At 45.9% G+C, this 12,318-nt stretch overlaps 1 protein-coding gene across 3 annotated transcripts; it reads left to right on the top strand.

Moving 5' to 3' along the window:
* Positions 1-1,078: 1,078 nt before the first annotated feature.
* LOC118382837 (suppressor of cytokine signaling 1-like) lies at positions 1,079-8,642 on the top strand. Of its 3 annotated transcripts, none has more exons than XR_008109244.1 (4): positions 1,079-1,562; positions 5,386-5,796; positions 7,062-8,115; positions 8,294-8,642. XR_008109244.1 is itself a non-coding variant. In XM_052505264.1 (3 exons), exons 2-3 carry the CDS (start codon positions 5,434-5,436, stop codon positions 7,434-7,436), a joined length of 738 nt encoding a protein of 245 aa, XP_052361224.1. In that variant the 5' UTR covers positions 1,079-1,562; positions 5,386-5,433; the 3' UTR covers positions 7,437-8,642. The 3 variants fall into 3 exon arrangements, 1 of the variants encoding a protein (XP_052361224.1); XR_008109243.1 differs by having other exon boundaries at positions 7,062-8,235; XM_052505264.1 differs by having other exon boundaries at positions 7,062-8,642.
* Positions 8,643-12,318: the final 3,676 nt, after the last annotated feature.

Raw genomic sequence — 12,318 nt, 5'->3', positions numbered from 1 at the left:
GGGCCTGTTGTCCGGACCTCTGGCAGTCTCTATGGGGGTGCCACAGGGTTCAATTCTCAGGCCGACTCTTTTCTCTGTATACATCAATGATGTCGCTCTTGCTGCTGGTGAGTCTCTGATCCCCCTCTACACAGACGACACCATTCTGTATACTTCTGGCCCTCCTTTGGACGCTGTGCTTACAAACCCCCAAACAAGCTACAATGCCATACAACACTCTTTCCATGGCCTCCAACTGCTCTTAAATGCTAGTAAAACCAAATGCATGCTCTTCAACCGATTGCTGCCCGCACCCGCCCGCTCGACTAGCATCACCACCCAACATACCAGTGGTAAATTGACTATCCTACCGATCCTCGACGACGTCATTTACAAAATAGCCTCCAACCCTCTACTCAGCAAATCGGATGCAGTCTATCACAGTGCTGTCCGTTTTGTCACCAAAGCCCCATATACTACCCACCACTTCTCAACTGGCCTACCTGGTTAAATAAAGGTGTTCTCAACTGGCCTACCTGGTTAAATAAAGGATAAATAAAAATAAAATAAAATGTCTCAAACTCCGGTTGTGGGGGATTGTGGGGGATGGGGAGCGGCGGGTGCAGCACCGGTGTCGTGAGGGGCTGAAACAGTCACCGGCAGGGAATTGAGAACAACTTAAATACAAATAACTTTAAAGCATTACTAGTAGCAGTTTTCAAGGGTATCTATACTCCGCTATTTATATTTTGGACATATTTAGATTTTATTTCACTACATTCCTGACGAAAAGTATATACATTTTACCGAATCCCTTTTCCCCCCCTGACACTCAACATATATTTACAATTATTTTACGCAAACCAGACTGAACCATTCTCTTTTAAATGTTATTTTACGGAAAAACGTTTCAAATTATTTATACTGATTGACATTGACATTGACGTTTACTCAAGTAGACGACTTCTGTCATGAACGTTTAAAAAGATTATGCAACAAAAGGCAGTTCCGAAAACCATCGGCCGCTTCTCCGAATCACTAGTGTATTATGGGGGAAGGGCATCAGATAAACTGAAACTGACGTGGATTCCTGCTTCACAACGAGACTGTTTGAAAAGCGAAGAGACTCGTTGATTTTCTGTGAAGCGACAGTTTTACTATAAATGTTGACTGGAAGCGAAACCCGCCCAGAGAGAAGCTGGAGAGACACCCCTGGCGGAGGAGGACAGTTACTGAGGATTTCTCAGAAACGGCGTTCACTTTAAAACGAAAGCGAAACGTATGTGTGTTGGTGTAGTTAGTGTACGGGTCCTGAACGTTTATTTAACTCCTTACCGATCACCAGCGGACAGATGATCAAACCAACAGAGAGAGAGAGAGAGAGTAAGAGAGGATGTGAAAGACAATGTGGATATACTATACCGTTGGATTACCGCGTCTTCTCTCTACTAGTTTGAACGTTTATTGATGATCAAGAACAGGATTAATACCGCGGTGATTCTGTGATTAAAAACGGATTCTGCGTCGGAAAATATAAAAAGTGCATCAGAAAAAAAACTACATTGCACTCGTTTTGCAAAACGGTAAGAATATTTTAACGTGGCTGCCTATTGCGGATTTTTACCTTTTTTTCTTCTTCTTTCAAATAGATTTTAGTTTTGCAACATTGACTATTGTGCAATTAAATTGCGCCGTAATAAAGCAACCTGACAATACACAATTTTCTACATAATAAATCACATATGGTCATAATTTCTTTTTGTGGGGGGACTAGACAACAGTCAACATGACCACCAGCATAATATACTCATTAAAAACACGATTCCCCGTTTGCTTTATAGCGGTAAGGTTGGGGCCAGTGAAACAGGACGAACTAGGATACATCTTCTACTAATATCTACTACTAATATAAACTACAACATTATTGTCTAGAGTCTAGTGAACTGTGAACAGCTTTAGAGCTGGGATGGTGTAAATCAATGTCAATTTACTTCGCTAGGATGGAGAATGTTTACTATCCACGTTTGATCTCTTGGCAACAGTTGTCTTTTTTTTTTAAGGTTTGACCCAACATCTGTGGGACTATCAGTTAGTTAAATGGTTGGTAGGCAGACGGATACAGACAGACCCAGCAGGTTGGTAGGTAGGTAGGCAGACAGACCCAGCAGGTAGGCAGACGGATACAGACAGACCCAGCAGGTTGGTAGGTAGGTAGGTAGGCAGACAGATACAGACAGACCCAGCAGGTTGGTAGGTAGGCAGGCAGACAGACCCAGCAGGTAGGCAGACGGATACAGACAGATCCAGCAGGTTGGTAGGTAGGTAGGCAGACAGATACAGACAGACCCAGCAGGTTGGTAGGTAGGTAGGCAGACAGATACAGACAGACCCAGCAGGTTGGTAGGTAGGTAGGCAGACAGATGCAGACAGACCCAGCAGGTTGGTAGGTAGGCAGGCAGACCCAGCAGGTTGGTAGGTAGGTAGGCAGACAGACAGATACAGACAGACCCAGCAGGTTGGTAGGTAGGTAGGCAGACAGATACAGACAGACCCAGCAGGCAGATACAGACAGATCCAGCAGGTTGGTAGGTAGGCAGGCAGACGGATACAGACAGACCCAGCAGGTTGGTAGGTAGGTAGACAGACCCAGCAGGTAGGTAGGTAGGCAGGCAGACCCAGCAGGTTGGTAGGCAGGCAGGCAGACGGATACAGACAGATCCAGCAGGTTGGTAGGTAGGCAGGCAGGCAGATACAGACAGACCCAGCAGGTTGGTAGGTAGGTAGGCAGACCCAGCAGGTAGGTAGGTAGGCAGGCAGACCCAGCAGGTAGGTAGGTAGGCAGGCAGACCCAGCAGGTAGGTAGGTAGGCAGGCAGACCCAGCAGGTAGGTAGGTAGGCAGGCAGACCCAGCAGGTAGGTCGGTAGGCAGGCAGACCCAGCAGGTAGGTCGGTAGGCAGACAGACCCAGCAGGTAGGTAGGTAGGCAGACAGACCCAGCAGGTAGGTAGGTAGGCAGGCAGACCCAGCAGGTAGGTAGGTAGGCAGGCAGACCCAGCAGGTAGGTAGGTAGGCAGGCAGACCCAGCAGGTAGGTAGGTAGGCAGGCAGGTAGGTAGGCAGGCAGACCCAGCAGGTAGGTAGGTAGGCAGGCAGACCCAGCAGGTAGGTAGGTAGGCAGGCAGACCCAGCAGGTAGGTAGGTAGGCAGACAGACCCAGCAGGTAGGTAGGTAGGCAGACAGACCCAGCAGGTAGGTAGGTAGGCAGGTAGACAGACCAGGTAGGTAGGCAGGTAGACAGACAGACCAGGCAGGCAGACAGACAGACCAGGTAGGTAGGCAGGTAGACAGACAGACCAGGTAGGTAGGCAGGTAGACAGACAGACCAGGTAGGTAGGCAGGCAGACAGACCAGGTAGGCAGGCAGGCAGACAGACAGACAGACCAGGCAGGTAGGCAGACCAGGTAGGTTGGCAGGCAGACAGACAGACGGCTGTAATGTTCTCTGATGTTGTGGTTATAACTCAAAGCGCGTCACAGCGCTGTGTCGACTCGGTACGACGTCTAACATTGATGTCATTGTACATAAGACTGACTTCTAGATAGACAGCTGTTTCTCAGCCCCAGCATGGGGCCTGTAGGCTGAGTCTCTGTAAAGCACTTTGTGACCACGAGGCCACTGAGGTACAAACAAACTAACAGTTAACGGTGGTAACTAACTGTAGATATTTTAGGTTTCCATTGAGCCGGGTTTAATTAGACAAACAACATATATATATATATGTAGAGATAGAGACATTTCACTTTATATATTATCTACCTCACTTGCCAGAGACATTTCACTTTATATATTATCTACCTCACTTGCTTTGGCAATGTTAACACATGTTTCCCATGACAATAAAGCCCTTGAATTGAGAGATAGAGAGAGAGAGGTAGGGAGAGAGAGAGAGAGAGGTAGGGAGAGAGAGAGAAGAGAGAGAGGGGTAGGGAGAGAAGAGAGAGAGGGGTAGGGAGAGAAGAGGGAGAGGGGTAGGGAGAGAAGAGAGAGAGAGGGGTAGGGAGAGAAGAGGGAGAGGGGTAGGGAGAGAAGAGAGAGAGAGGGGTAGGGAGAGAGAGGGAGAGAAGAGAGAGAGGGGTAGGGAGAGTGAGAGAAGAGAGAGAGGGGTAGGGAGAGAGAGATGTCATGGAAACGGTAGAGATAGGAGACATTTTCCGAAGGTCGACAACATTTTATCCGTTGAACAGGGGTGGATTTTTCTATCTGTCTAACTTTCTTTATTTAAAAAAAACCACAAAAAAACCAAATGATGATGGAAACTGTATTTATTATTATTTGAAATAAATGAATTGCTTTCGACTTGCTTTTCTGTTTGGCTGGCAGGTTTCACCATTTACAGGAGTTCCAAGTACATTATTGCAATCTATCACATCTAAACCCTCTGTGAACTACATTTCCCATAAAACCTCAAATATTGTATTTTCAGCTGTTTGAAGCTGGTGATAGTAAAACTGTGTGTAGAGGATCATCTAAAACCCTCTGTGAACTACATTTCCCATAAAACCTCAAATATTGTATTTTCAGCTGATAGTAAAACTGCAACAAAAAAAGCTGATTTTTTATAGAATGGGAAGCATAGAAATAGAGCACATAGAACAGATGAACCTGCTTTAGATTTGCAGCATTAAATGGAAACGCACCATAGTAGGCAGAGGTCGTATTCTATTTTCTATGTAAAACTTTTCTAAATGTTGATTTAAAAATATATATATATTAAAAGAAATAATCACTGGACAAGTTAATGGAAACATAGATCTTAACAGAAGTAGTAGTAGTAGTAGTAGTAGTAGTAATAGTGGTGGTAGTAGTAATAGTGGTAGTAGTAGTAGTAGTAGTAGTAGTAGTAATAGTGGTAGTAGTAGTAGTAGTAGTAATAGTGGTGGTAGTAGTAGTAGTGGTGGAAGTAGTGGTAGTAGTAGTAGTAGTAGTAATAGTGGTGGTAGTAGTAATAGTGGTAGTAGTAGTAGTAGTAATAGTGGTAGTAGTAGTAGTAGTAGTAGTAATAGTGGTGGTAGTAGTAGTAGTGGTGGAAGTAGTGGTAGTAGTAGTAATAGTGGTGGAAGTAGTAGTAGTAGTAGTAGTAGTAGTAGTAGTAGTGGTAGTAGTAGTAATAGTGGTGGTGGTAGTGGTAGTAGTAGTAGTAGTAGTAGTAGTATCAGTTGTAGTAGCAGTGGTAGTAGTGGTCTGACGGTCTCTCTCTCTCTCTCTCCCAGGGAACTGTGTAGCGATGGGAGAGGGTTGGGACCGCTCTCCCCTGTAGGATGGTGTGTGGTAGTAGTAGTGGTCTGACGGTCTCTCTCTCTCTCTCTCTCTCTCTCTCTCTCTCTCTCTCTCTCTCTCTCTCTCCCAGGGAACTGTGTAGCGATGGGAGAGGGTTGGGACCGCTCTCCCCTGTAGGATGGTCGCTCACAGCGCTGTGGAAGAACAAGACACAACAACCAAAGCGTCACCTTCTAGACCTCTAGGCGCCTCCCCCACCTTCCTCTCGACTCCACACTCGGACCTCCACGCAACCTCACCATCATCATCATCATCATCATCAGTCTCCCAGTCGCACCGTCAGCGCCCATCCAACCAGTGTGTGGCGTCCCCTATCCCAGGACCAGACCTGTTAGACCACCAGCCCCCTCTTCCCCTCCTGGACCCAGTGCCCACCCACTTTCCTCTGTTCCCCTGCAAGGTTGACTTCCTGTTGATCACTCGGACGGCCGCCATGTTGGAACGTTCCGGCTTCTACTGGGGCCCGCTAGGAGTGGAGGAGGTAATTACACAATCTTATCAATTTATCTAATCAGAACCTGGTTTCCTCTCAAGGTTTTCTTCCTAGGTTTTCTGGACCTTTCTAGGGGTTTTTATTTCCTTGGTTTTCTGGGCCTTTCTAGGGGGTTTTATTTCCTTGGTTTTCTGGACCTTTCTAGGGGGTTTTATTTTCTTGGTTTTCTGGGCCTTTCTAGGGGGTTTTATTTCCTTGGTTTTCTGGGCCTTTCTAGGGGGTTTTATTTCCTAGGTTTTCTGGACCTTTCTAGGGGTTTTTATTTCCTTGGTTTTCTGGGCCTTTCTAGGATTTTTTATTTCCTTGGTTTTCTGGACCTTTCTAGGGGTTTTTATTTCCTTGGTTTTCTGGGCCTTTCTAGGATTTTTTATTTCCTTGGTTTTCTGGGCCTTTCTAGGGAGTTTTATTTTCTTGGTTTTCTGGGCCTTTCTAGGGTTTTTTATTTCCTTGGTTTTCTGGGCCTTTCTAGGGTTTTTTATTTCCTTGGTTTTCTGGGCCTTTCTAGGGGTTTTATTTTCTTGGTTTTCTGGGCCTTTCTAGGGTTTTTTATTTTCTTGGTTTTCTGGGCCTTTCTAGGGTTTTTTATTTCCTTGGTTTTCTGGGCCTTTCTAGGGGTTTTATTTCCTTGGTTTTCTGGGCCTTTTATTTCCTTGGTTTTCTGGGCCTTTCTAGGGGGTTTTATTTTCTTGGTTTTCTGGGCCTTTCTAGGGTTTTTTATTTTCTTGGTTTTCTGGGCCTTTCTAGGGTTTTTTATTTCCTTGGTTTTCTGGGCCTTTCTAGGGGGTTTTATTTCCTTGGTTTTCTGGGCCTTTTATTTCCTTGGTTTTCTGGGCCTTTCTAGGGTGTTTTATTTCCTTGGTTTTCTGGGCCTTTCTAGGGTGTTTTATTTCCTTGGTTTTCTGGGCCTTTCTAGGGAGTTTTATTTCCTAGCCACCGTGTGCCTCTACATCTGCATTTCTGGTTGTTTCTTTGTGTTTTTAGGTCCGGGTTTCTGTATAAGCACAAAAAAGGCTTTTTATAAAAATAAATTTGATTGATCAAATGTTATTTATATAAACCTTTCACAACAATAATTGTCAGAGTAAAGGAACAGAGAACAGCTGTCATTAATGTATTAAACTGATAAATAAAGATATTTCAAAATCCAACGAGATGACATGAAGTTAAAGGAGAAGTCATTTTTTATTTTACAACCAAATCTTTTTGATGTTAATTCTGTCCTCCTCCTCTTCCTCCTCCTCCTCCTCTCGCAGGCTCACAGTCGACTGAAGGACGTTGCCACGGGAACGTTCTTGATCCGGGACAGTCGTCAGAAAGACGTCTTCTTCGCGCTGTCCTATCGCGCGGCCAGCGGCCCGGTCAGCGTACGCATCGTCTATAAGGGACAACGGTTCAGCCTGGCAGGAAGTGAGCACTCTTTCCCTTGCCTCTTTCTCCTGCTCGAACACTACATTCATTCCTCTAAGAAAAGCCTGACCGTTCCGTACAGGAAGCAGCGCCCTACGCTCCAGGAACTGTGCAGGAAACAGGTCGCGGAGTCGTGCGGCGGCGAGGTGGAACGGGTCGCCAGGGTCCCCGTCAACCCAGTTCTAAAACACTTCCTGTTAGAGTTCCCGTACAGGATATGATGTCACAGGGGATGCCGTTGAGGCGGGACTGATTTGGATCGGGTCGGTACTGAAGGGTACGTACAGGATATGACGTCACAGGGGATGCCGTTGAGGCGGGACTTGATTTGGATCGGGTCGGTACCGAAGGGTTTTTCGGATCGGTCGCTTTGAAACTAGAGACCGGGTCGTGGTTAGAAACGAGGTCAGAGTTCAAAACCGCACCCTGTTCTCTAAACGGTGCACTACTCGACAGGGTCATAGGTCACACTTGGTCTGGGTTTGGGTTTATCCGGTTTGGTGGTGTTTGGGCGGCTGCATTAAAGAACCACCACCGGGGTTCTGGTTGTGTTCTGATCCGGGTCGCTGACCCTGTGAGGTGGACGGTGTGGTTAGTGGACTGGTTCTGCCGTTGTAGGCAGGGCTGGGTTCGCTGTAGCACAACAACTCAAGCATCAATACTTTACAATGTTTACAACGACCAGGAATGTTTACGCTACACAATATTACAGTACTGTATTTATAACTGTGTACTCTCTGGTACTAACGGGTATAACCGTGTACTCTCTGGTACTAACAGGTATAACTGTGTACTCTCTGGTACTAACAGGTATAACTGTGTACTCTCTGGTACTAACGGGTACAACTGTGTACTCTCTGGTACTAATGGGTACAACTGTGTACTCTCTGGTACTAACGGGTACAACTGTGTACTATGTAGTACTGGCGGGTATAACTGTGTACTCTCTGGTACTAACGGGTATAACTGTATACTCTCTGGTACTAATGGGTACAACTGTGTACTCTCTGGTACTAATGGGTATAACTGTGTACTATGTAGTACTGGCGGGTATAACTGTACTCTCTGGTACTAACAGGTAGAACTGTGTACTATGTAGTACTGGCGGGTATAACTGTGTACTTTGTAGTACTGGCGGGTATAACTGTGTACTTTGTAGTACTAATGAGTAACTGTGTACTTTGTAGTACTAATGAGTAACTGTGTACTTTGTAGTACTAATGAGTAACTGTGTACTATGTAGTACTAATGAGTATAACTGTGTACTATGTAGTACTAATGAGTATAACTGTGTACTAATGAGTAACTGTGTACTATGTAGTACTAATGAGTATAACTGTGTACTATGTGTACTATGCATCATATCTGCTGTGCAGACTACCTCTAGGGGTGTTTTAATGGATAATAAATATGACATTTATATTTCAGTCTTCCTGTCGGTCTGTGTGTTGCTGTTAGACAATATTTTATTCTCTAATGCTCCTTATCAGTTAACAACAAATTCTTATTTTACAATGACGGTCCTACCCCCCCAGACAGAGAGACGGACAGACAGAGAGACGGACAGACAGAGAGACAGGTATAAGACAGAGAGAGACAGGTGTGACAGAGAGACAGGTATAACAGACAGACAGACAGACAGGTATAACAGACAGAGAGACAGTGTGTGTGGTTGCTGTGACAACACTGGGCACAGTAGCTAACCGCAGTGACACATCAATGTGACAGATGCGCTGAGCTATGATAGTAAACGCTCTGTGTGTGTGTGGGGGGGGGGTCTATTACAGGAACATGTGGAGAAGTGAAGAATCAGAAGGTCTGTCAGTAAAACATGTTTCTGTCAGAAGAAGGGAGGGGACCAGAATGTCTCGGCGTGTGGGTGGTAGGTGTGTGTGTGGTAGGTGTGTGTGTGTGTGTGGTAGGTGTGGGGGGGGTCTATTACAGGAACATGTGGAGAATCAGAAGGTCTGTCAGTAAAATATGTTTCTGTCAGAAGAAGGGAGGGGACCAGAATGTCTCGGCGTGTGTGTGGTAGGTGTGTGTGTGGTTAGTCAGAACGGCCCAGTAATGACTAATAAAAGGTGAAAGGTCGATAACCTTATGATCTGATAATAATGAAGAGGAGGGAAACACAAACCAGACGACTGGTCACATGACTAAATACAGAACCAGACGACTGGTCACATGACTAAATACAGAACCAGACGACTGGTCACATGACTAAATACAGAACCAGACGACTGGTCACATGACTAAATACAGAACCAGACGACTGGTCACATGACTAAATACAGAACCAGACGACTGGTCACATGACTAAATACAGAACCAGACGACTGGTCACATGATCCAATACAGAACCAGACGACTGGTCACATGACTAAATACAGAACCAGACGACTGGTCACATGATTAAATACAGAACCAGACGACTGGTCACATGACTAAATACAGAACCAGACGACTGGTCACATGATTAAATACAGAACCAGACGACTGGTCACATGACTAAATACAGAACCAGACGACTGGTCACATGACTAAATACAGAACCAGGACCAATACAGAACCAGACGACTGGTCACATGACTAAATACAGAACCAGGACCAATACAGAACCAGACGACTGGTCACATGATCCAATACAGAACCAGACGACTGGTCACATGACTAAATACAGAACCAGACGACTGGTCACATGACTAAATACAGAACCAGACGACTGGTCACATGACTAAATACAGAACCAGACGACTGGTCACATGACTAAATACAGAACCAGACGACTGGTGACATGACTAAATACAGAACCAGACGACTGGTCACATGATCCAATACAGAACCAGACGACTGGTCACATGACTAAATACAGAACCAGACGACTGGTCACATGACTAAATACAGAACCAGACGACTGGTCACATGACTAAATACAGAACCAGACGACTGGTCACATGACTAAATACAGAACCAGACGACTGGTCACATGACTAAATACAGAACCAGACGACTGGTCACATGATCCAATACAGAACCAGACGACTGGTCACATGACTAAATACAGAACCAGACGACTGGTCACATGATTAAATACAGAACCAGACGACTGGTCACATGACTAAATACAGAACCAGGACCAATACAAATACAGAACCAGGACCAATACAGAACCAGGACCAATACAGAACCAGGACCAATGGTCACATGACTATCAGATGATTAAATACAGAACCAGGACCAATACAGAACCAGGACCAATACAGAACCAGGACCAATACAGAACCAGACGACTGGTCACATGATTAAATACAGAACCAGGACCAATACAGAACCAGGACCAATACAGAACCAGGACCAATGGTCACATGACTATCAGATGATTAAATACAGAACCAGGACCAATACAGAACCAGGACCAATACAGAACCAGGACCAATACAGAACCAGGACCAATACAGAACCAGGACCAATACAGAACCAGGACCAATACAGAACCAGACGACTGGTCACATGACTATCAGATGATTAAATACAGAACCAGGACCAATACAGAACCAGGACCAATACAGAACCAGGACCAATACAGAACCAGACGACTGGTCACATGACTATCAGATGATTAAATACAGAACCAGGACCAATACAAATACAGAACCAGGACCAAACAATTCACAAGAATCTGCAGCTTTGCATTGGAATTTCGTCGTGTTCTACATCAGTGACTGGGTTTGTATTTCCTCATTGGCACAGCAGACGGAGAGAGAGAACAAGGCTCTGTGTGTGTGTGTGTTTCATTCATAGTATCTCAGGTTTAGAGAAGTGAAGAGTTTTCATGTGTTGGACAGAGTTCTGTGGAAGTACACACACACACACACACACACACACACACACACACACACACACACACACACACACACACACACACACACACACACACAGAGCCTTGTTCTCTCTCTCCGTCTGCTGTGCCAATGAGGAAATACAAACCCAGTCACTGATGTAGAACACCAGGTGTTTGTTTATACATGGGATTTCCCTGATGTCGTCATTCTCTCCTCTCTGACTCCTTTCTCTCCTCTCTGTCTCCTTTCTCTCCTCTCTGTCTCCTTTCTCTCCTCTCTGTCTCCTTTCTCTCCTCTCTGTCTCCTTTCTCTCCTTTCTCTCCTCTCTGTCTCCTTTCTCTCCTTTCTCTCCTCTCTGTCTCCTTTCTCTCCTCTCTCTGCCTCCTTTCTCTCCTCTCTCTGCCTCCTTTCTCTCCTCTCTCAGCCTCCTCTCTCAGCCTCCTTTCTCTCCTTTCTCTCCTTTCTCTCCTCTCTGCCTCCTTTCTCTCCTCTCTGCCTCCTTTCTCTCCTCTCTCTGTCTCCTTTCTCTCCTCTCAGCCTCCTTTCTCTCCTCTCAGCCTCCTTTCTCTCCTCTCTGTCTCCTTTCTCTCCTCTCTGTCTCCTTTCTCTCCTCACTCTGCCTCCTTTCTCTCCTTTCTCTCCTCTCTGTTTCCTTTCTCTCCTCTCTCTGTCTCCTTTCTCTCCTCACTCTGCCTCCTTTCGCTCCTCTCTCTGTCTCCTTTCTCTCCTCTCTCCTTTCTCTCCTGTCTCCTTTCTCTCCTCTCTGTCTCCTTTCTCTCCTCTCTCTGCCTCCTTTCTCTCCTCTCTGCCTCCTTTCTCTCCTCTCTGTCTCCTTTCTCTCCTCTCAGCCTCCTTTCTCTCCTCTCAGCCTCCTTTCTCTCCTCTCTCCTTTCTCTCCTCTCTCCTTTCTCTCCTCTCTGTCTCCTTTCTCTCCTCTCTCTGCCTCCTTTCTCTCCTCTCTGTCTCCTTTCTCTCCTCTCTCTGTCTCCTCTCTGCCTCCTTTCTCTCCTCTCTCTGCCTCCTTTCTCTCCTCTCTGCCTCCTTTCTCTCCTCTCTCTGTCTCCTTTCTCTCCTCTCTCTGCCTCCTTTCTCTCCTCTCTCTGCCTCCTTTCTCTCCTCTCTCTGCCTCCTTTCTCTCCTCTCTCTGCCTCCTTTCTCTCCTCTCTCTGCCTCCTTTCTCTCCTCTCTCTCCCTCCTCTCTCTGTCTCCTTTCTCTCCTCTCTGTCTCTTCTGTCTCCTTTCTCTCCTCTCTCTGCCTCCT

Source organism: Oncorhynchus keta, unplaced genomic scaffold, assembly GCF_023373465.1.
Source record: "Oncorhynchus keta strain PuntledgeMale-10-30-2019 unplaced genomic scaffold, Oket_V2 Un_contig_2304_pilon_pilon, whole genome shotgun sequence".
In the NCBI taxonomy this organism is placed as follows: domain Eukaryota; kingdom Metazoa; phylum Chordata; class Actinopteri; order Salmoniformes; family Salmonidae; genus Oncorhynchus; species Oncorhynchus keta.
Note: the sequence above shows the minus strand (reverse complement) of the source record. Positions and strands in the feature narration are given on the sequence as shown.